This window comes from Oncorhynchus kisutch, unplaced genomic scaffold, assembly GCF_002021735.2.
Source record: "Oncorhynchus kisutch isolate 150728-3 unplaced genomic scaffold, Okis_V2 scaffold1355, whole genome shotgun sequence".
Lineage (NCBI taxonomy): Eukaryota > Metazoa > Chordata > Actinopteri > Salmoniformes > Salmonidae > Oncorhynchus > Oncorhynchus kisutch.
In genome coordinates, this window is record NW_022263300.1 from 24,193 (window position 1) to 32,119 (window position 7,927).

A 7,927-nucleotide genomic window follows, 5' to 3' on the forward strand; every position below is an offset into this window, starting at 1 on the left:
GTATTTATATACTAACATTTGTTTCTATTTGACTTTGTTCATTATTTTTGTTACATTTATGAGGCGTATTTTTTGTATATATGTTTTATTTTATAGTTTAAAATGTTATGATTATTTATTTGTGTTGTTCCAAATGTCGGGGGGGGTTCGCCCAGGGAACCATACAAGCTAGAACCGCAACTGACTGCACATTGCCTCATCGAGGATAGGCTATGACAAATGTCATCTGACAATGTTAATATCATTATTTAGCCTAGACCTATTGCAACATATTGTGTAATAGGTTATGTTAGTTTCCAAAATGGCCAATGATTGTTACATTATTCTAGATTTATTGCGGTCTGATATCCTGTAGAGCTGCAGGTGCAAACCAGAAACCCGGGCCGTTCTGTTCCCATGGAGACAAATTCGCAAGGGACCTCTGACGAGAAACTATACGATAAACAGGCAACCGGGCTTTATATGGTAAACCTAATCTTGATCATTCTGTATTTATTATGAAGTAGTTTAGATTAATTGAACACGAGTCCTGGGGATTTACAATAATGACAAAGGGGGATTTTTGTTGACGGCTTGTCTGTAGGCAAACTGATTGGATAATATTGGTGCCGGAGAGATTTGTCCTATCCAGTGCTGTGACTGGGCTTGATGGCTTTCTGCCAGGCAGACCGGCAAATGAAAGTTGAGAACAAGAGAGGCGATTGAATCCTCCGGTGTTCTCCAGGATTTGGTTTGACAGCGTTTTTGAAAGAACTGCGAGTTCACGCAACGCCACCTGATTTGAGAGGCGTATGTTTTCTGTCTGCACACACATCCTGTGGTACCGCGGGCGACTTAACGCGTTCTGTGTTGACGCCCCGACATGGACACCGGGAAAACATTGGTGATGCCGCGCGATTTAGGGTAATTGTGAAAGTGATATAATCGTATTCATGGTAAATTAATTATGCTAACACCCACTGACTTCATCGACATGTTAATGGTAAAATATCTCGCCGGGTTTTTGACGGGCTGACCAGGGACACTCCAGGTAGGAAAACCAACGGGATTTTGTGTAGGATAGGTTACAGCCATTATGCATTTATCTTATAATCAAGGTGAGTGCCACATTACTTGTATTTAGATTGCTTATCTGTTCAAATCTATTTAATGTACAATTGCATATGACTTTATTACAGCTATAGCAATAGAGTGTGCATCCTTGTTATTATCATATCTACCATGTATACGGTAGGTAATCTTTCAGGCTAATTGGTGATTATTATATTTTTTTAATTGTATATTTTATTTCACCTTTATTTAACCAGGTAGGCTAGTTGAGAACACCTTTATTTAACCAGGTAGGCTGGTTGAGAACACCTTTATTTAACCAGGTAGGCTAGTTGAGAACACCTTTATTTAACCAGGTAGGCTAGTTGAGAACAAGTTCTCATTTACAACTGCGACCTGGCCAAGATAAAGCAAAGCAGTGCGACACAAACAACAACATAGTTACAATTTTTCATGATGGCCATAAAACAATAACAGGTAATGTAGCATAATTTAGAAATGTCTGGAACTCACCTTTCTGAGATTTTGTTGTTGTTGAAATTGCTGAGGTGTGGACTACATGGAATAAACAAATGTACAGTCAATAATACAATAGAAGGCAATACATAGACCATAGTAGTGAAGTCATTACAATTTAGCAAATTAACACTGGAGTGATAGATGTGCAGATGATGATGTGCAGTAGAAATACTGGTGCTGAAAAGTGAGTGAGTTGAGACAAAGAAAGGTGGATCTCTTGTACACCCTTTATGCATTGGCAGAAAGGATCTGTCTAATAGCCTATTTTGGGGTATTCATGGAAAACATTTACTCAAGTTGATCCATTTACAATATATCTTCAGCCAGTGAGGCTGCTTTGCTTTGTCCCTCTGCATCCATTATCAGGGCTGTTAGACACAGAGCCAATACCACAGTCAGGCTGCTGCTGCCTCTGAGTAACTAACAACATCAGACCTCTCTCTCTCTACCTCTCTCTCTCTACCTCTCTCTCTCTCTCTCTCTCTCTCTCTCTCTCTCTCTCTCTCTCTCTCTCTCTCTCTCTTCTTCTCATCCCACTCTCCTTCCCTCCATCTCATCTATCCTCCTTCCCTCCCTGTCACCCTCCACACAGGAAGCTGATCTAGCAGCGGGCCCAGTCCACAGCCAGCTAGGCAGGATGACAGAGGGGGTGGAGTTGGAGGCCAGACAGAACCAGTCCCACAGGACCCAGAGGACCAGACAGAACCAGACCCAGGGCGACACAGTCCTGATGAGGAGGGGTAGTGGAGGAGAGGGGCCTAAGGGACCCGAGGTTAGGGCAGAGAGGTCCAGGGGGTCTGAGGTTAGGGCAGAGGGGTCCAGGGGTTCCAAGGTTGGAGCAGAGGGGTCCAGTGGGTCAGAGGATGTGGTAGAGACACGGACGTCTCAGGACTGGACCGGGGTGAACCACAGTACTGTGAGGAGGAGCACAGACAGTGACTCAGAGGAGCAGGAGGAAAACGAGGAGGAGGAGGAGGAGGAGGAGGAGGAGGATGGTTCCCCTCCAACACCACCACCTTACTGGGTTACCACCCCACAATGGCCCAACTGGAGAACCAGGGGCTGGGCTGTCTGGGAACGGGTATGCCCAACAGGTGGCCCCGGATGGGGGCTGGGGCTGGGTAGTCCTGGTGGCTACTATCCTGGTCCTGGCTCTAACGCTGGCCTTCCCTTCCTGTATTGGCATCTTTTACACGGAGCTACAGGCTGAGTTCAGCTCCAGCAACACAGAGACGTCCTGGGTGCCTGCTATCATGACTGCTGTGCTGCACGCTGGTGGTGAGGATGCTTCTGTCATTGTACATTGAGGCATTGTTGCATGATTGAACACACACCATCTCTCTCTCTATCACCCTCTCTCTCTATCACCCTCTCTCAATTCAATTCAATTCAATTCAAGGGCTTTATTGGCATGGGAAACATGTGTTAACATTGCCAAAGCAAGTGAGGTAGACAACATACAAAGTGAATATATAAAGTGAAAAACAACAAAAATGAACAGTAAACATTACACATACAGAAGTTTCAAAACAGTAAAGACATTACAAATGTCATATTATATATATATATACAGTGTTCTAACAATGTACAAATGGCTAAAGGACACAAGATAAAATAAATAAGCATAAATATGGGTTGTATTTACAATGGTGTTTGTTCTTCACTGGTTGCCCTTTTCTCGTGGCAACAGGTCACAAATCTTGCTGCTGTGATGGCACACTGTGGAATTTCACCCAGTAGATATGGGAGTTTTTCAAAATTTGATTTGTTTTCGAATTCTTTGTGGATCTGTGTAATCTGAGGGAAATATGTCTCTCTAATATGGTCATACATTGGGCAGGAGGTTAGGAAGTGCAGCTCAGTTTCCACCTCATTTTGTGGGCAGTGAGCACATAGCCTGTCTTCTCTTGAGAGCCAAGTCTGCCTACGGCGGCCTTTCTCAATAGCAAGGCTATGCTCACTGAGTCTGTACATAGTCAAGGCTTTCCTTAATTTTGGGTCAGTCACAGTGGTCAGGTATTCTGCCGCTGTGTACTCTCTGTGTAGGGCCAAATAGCATTCTAGTTTGCTCTGTTTTTTTGTTAATTCTTTCCAATGTGTTAAGTAGTTATCTTTTTGTTTTCTCATGATTTGGTTGGGTCTAATTGTGCTGCTGTCCTGGGGCTCTGTAGTGTGTGTTTGTGTTTGTGAACAGAGCCCCAGGACCAGCTTGCTTAGGGGACTCTTCTCCAGGTTCATCTCTCTGTAGGTGATGGCTTTGTTATGGAAGGTTTGTGAATCGCTTCCTTTTAGGTGGTTGTAGAATTTAACAGCTCTTTTCTGGATTTTGATAATTAGTGGGTATCGGCCTAATTCTGCTCTGCATGCATTATTTGGTGTTCTACGTTGTACACGGAGGATATTTTTGCAGAATTCTGCGTGCAGAGTCTCAATTTGGTGTTTGTCCATTTTGTGAAGTCTTGGTTGGTGAGCGGACCCCAGACCTCACAACCATAAAGGGCAATGGGCTCTATGACTGATTCAAGTATTTTTAGCCAGATCCTAATTGGTATGTTGAAATTTATGTTTCTTTTGATGGCATAGAATGCCCTTCTTGCCTTGTCTCTCAGATCGTTCACAGCTTTGTGGAAGTTACCTGTGGTGCTGATGTTTAGGCCAAGGTATGTATAGTTTTTTGTGTGCTCTAGGGCAACAGTGTCTAGATGGAATTTGTATTTGTGGTCCTGGTGACTGGACCTTTTTTGGAACACCATTATTTTGGTCTTACTGAGATTTACTGTCAGGGCCCAGGTCTGACAGAATCTGTGCATAAGATCTAGGTGCTGCTGTAGGCCCTCCTTGGTTGGTGACAGAAGCACCAGATCATCAGCAAACAGCAGACATTTGACTTCGGATTCTAGCAGGGGGAGGCCGGGTGCTGCAGACTTTTCTAGTGCCCTCGCCAATTCGTTGATATATATGTTGAAGAGGGTGGGGCTTAAGCTGCATCCCTGTCTAACCCCACGACCCTGTGTGAAGAAATGTGTGTGTTTTTTGCCAATTTTAACCGCACACTTGTTGTTTGTGTACATGGATTTTATAATGTCGTATGTTTTACCCCCAACACCACTTTCCATCAGTTTGTATAGCAGACCCTCATGCCAGATTGAGTCGAAGGCTTTTTTGAAATCAACAAAGCATGAGAAGACTTTGCCTTTGTTTTGGTTTGTTTGATTGTCAATTAGGGTGTGCAGGGTGAATACATGGTCTGTTGTACGGTAATTTGGTAAAAAGCCAATTTGACATTTGCTCAGTACATTGTTTTCATTGAGGAAATGTACGAGTCTGCTGTTAATAATAATGCAGAGGATTTTCCCAAGGTTACTGTTGACACATATTCCACGGTAGTTATTGGGGTCAAATTTGTCTCCACTTTTGTGGATTGGGGTGATCAGTCCATGGTTCCAAATATTGGGGAAGATGCCAGAGCTAAGTATGATGTTAAAGAGTTTTAGTATAGCCAATTGGAATTTGTTGTCTGTATATTTGATCATTTCATTGAGGATACCATCAACACCACAGGCCTTTTTGGGTTGGAGGGTTTTATTTTGTCCTGTAACTCTTTCAATGTAATTGGAGAATCCAGTGGGTTCTGGTAGTCTTTAATAGTTGATTCTAAGATCTGTGTTTGATCATGTATATGTTTTTGCTCTTTATTCTTTGTTATAGAGCCAAAAAGATTGGAGAAGTGGTTTACCCATACATCTCCATTTTGGATAGATAATTCTTCGTGTTGTTGTTTGTTTAGTGTTTTCCAATTTTCCCAGAAGTGGTTAGAGTCTATGGATTCTTCAATTGCATTGAGCTGATTTCTGACATGCTGTTCCTTCTTTTTCCGTAGTGTATTTCTGTATTGTTTTAGTGATTCACCATAGTGAAGGCGTAGACTCAGGTTTTCCGGGTCTCTATGTTTTTGGTTGGACAGGTTTCTCAATTTCTTTCTTAGATTTTTGCATTCTTCATCAAACCATTTGTCATTATTGTTAATTTTCTTCGGTTTTCTATTTGAGATTTTTAGATTTGATAGGGAAGCTGAGAGGTCAAATATACTGTTAAGATTTTCTACTGCCAAGTTTACACCTTCACTATTACAGTGGAACGTTTTACCCAGGAAATTGTCTAAGAGGGATTGAATTTGTTGTTGCCTAATTGTTTTTTGGTAGGTTTCCAAACTGCATTCCTTCCATCTATAGCATTTCTTAATGTTACTCAGTTCCTTTGGCTTTGATGCCTCATGATTGAGTATTGCTCTGTTTAAGTAGACTGTGATTTTGCTGTGGTCTGATAGGGGTGTCAGTGGGCTGACTGTGAACGCTCTGAGAGACTCTGGGTTGAGGTCAGTGATAAAGTAGTCTAGTCTCTCTATCACCCTCTCTCTATCACCTCTCTCTCTATCACCTTCTCTCTCTATCACCCTCTCTCTATCACCCTCTCTCTATCACCCTCTCTCTCTATCACCTCTCTCTCTATCACCCTCTCTCTCTATCACCCTCTCTCTATCACCCTCTCTCTCTATCACCCTCTCTCTCTATCACCCTCTCTCTCTATCACCCTCTCTCTCTATCACCCTCTCTCTATCACCCTCTCTCTCTATCACCTTCTCTCTCTATCACCCTCTCTCTCTATCACCCTCTCTCTCTATCACCCTCTCTCTATCACCCTCTCTCTATCACCCTCTCTCTCTATCACCCTCTCTCTATCACCCTCTCTCTATCACCTCTCTCTCTATCACCCTCTCTCTCTATCACCTCTCTCTCTCTATCACCCTCTCTCTCTATCACCCTCTTCTCTCTATCACCCTCTCTCTCTATCACCCTCTCTCTCTATCACCCTCTCTCTCTATCACCTCTCTCTCTATCACCCTCTCTCTATCACTCTCTCCTATCACCCTCTCTCTCTATCACCCTCTCTCTCTATCACCCTCTCTCTCTATCACCCTCTCTCTCTATCACCCTCTCTCTCTATCACCCTCTCTCTCTATCACCCTCTCTCTCTATCACCCTCTCTCTCTATCACCCTCTCTCTCTATCACCCTCTCTCTATCACCCTCTCTCTCTATCACCCTCTCTCTATCACCCTCTCTCTCTATCACCCTCTCTCTCTATCACCCTCTCTCTCTATCACCCTCTCTCTCTATCACCCTCTCTCTCTATCACCTGTCTCTTCTATCACCCTCTCTCTCTATCACCCTCTCTCTATCACCCTCCTCTCTATCACCCCTCTCTCTATCACCTCTCTCTCTATCACCCTCTCTCTCTATCACCCTCTCTCTATCACCCTCTCTCTCTATCACCCCTCTCTCTATCACCCTCTCTCTATCACCCTCTCTCTCTATCACCCTCTTCTCTCTATCACCCTCTCTTCTCTATCACCCTCTCTCTCTCTATCACCGCTCTCTCTCTTCACCCTCTCTCTCTATCACCCTCTCTCTCTATCACCCCTCTTCTCTCTATCACCTTCTCTCTCTATCACCCTCTCTCTCTATCACCCTCTCTCTCTATCACCCTCTCTCTCTATCACCCTCTCTCTCTATCACCCTCTCTCTCTATCACCCTTCCTCTCACCTCTCTCTCTATCACCTCTCTCTCTATCACCCTCTCTCTCTATCCCCTCTCTCTCTATCACCCTCTCTCTCTATCACCCTCTCTCTCTATCACCCTCCTCTCTAATCACCCTCCTCTACTCACCTCTCTCCTATCACCCTCTCTCTATCACCCTCTCTCTCTATCACCCTCTCTCTCTATCACCCTCTCTCAATTCAATTCAATTAAAAAAATATGGGTTGTATTTACAATGGTGTTTGTTCTTTCACTGGTTGCCCTTTTCTTGTGGCAACCGGTCACAAATCTTGCTGCTGCTTCTCTCTCGCTCTCTCTCACCCTCACTCTCACCCTCTCTCTCTCTCACTCTCTCTCTCTCTCTCTCTCTCTCCTCTCTCTCTCTCTCTCTCTCTCTCTCTCTCTCTCTCTCTCTCTCCTCTCTCTCTCTCTCTCTCTCTCTCTCTCTCTCTCTCTCTCTCTCTCCTCTCTCTCTCTCTCTCCTCTCTCTCTCTCTCTCTCTCTCTCTCATCCTCTCTCTCTCTCTCTCTCTCTCTCTCTTCTCTCTCTCTCTCTCTCTCTCTCTCTCCTCTCACCCACACACACACAACTGGTGGTAGCGATCTACCTGTCATTGTAGGATTGTACACATTTGTTTTCGTGTCTTTACTTTGGCTGATTGAAGTACTTCCAATACATAAAGTCTGTTTTCAATGAACAGTACAACAGGTTAATGATTCACTGTGTGTTATCTTTCACCTCAATGTATGTTGACACAGAAA

General features: G+C 43.9%; 1 protein-coding gene across 5 annotated transcripts in view; it reads left to right on the forward strand.

Moving 5' to 3' along the window:
- The first annotated feature begins 339 nt into the window (after positions 1–339).
- LOC109877260 (monocarboxylate transporter 6) overlaps positions 340–7,927 on the forward strand; it is a 19,361-nt gene continuing 11,773 nt past the window's right edge. Inside the window, exons 1-2 of one of the 5 annotated variants that reach the window (XM_031818384.1) lie at positions 340–465; positions 2,162–2,847. In XM_031818384.1, the coding sequence (XP_031674244.1) occupies positions 2,562–2,847 (286 nt within the window). In that variant the 5' untranslated portion in view covers positions 340–465; positions 2,162–2,561. The other 4 variants (XM_031818386.1, XM_031818382.1, XM_031818383.1 and 1 more) reach the window with 4 other exon arrangements.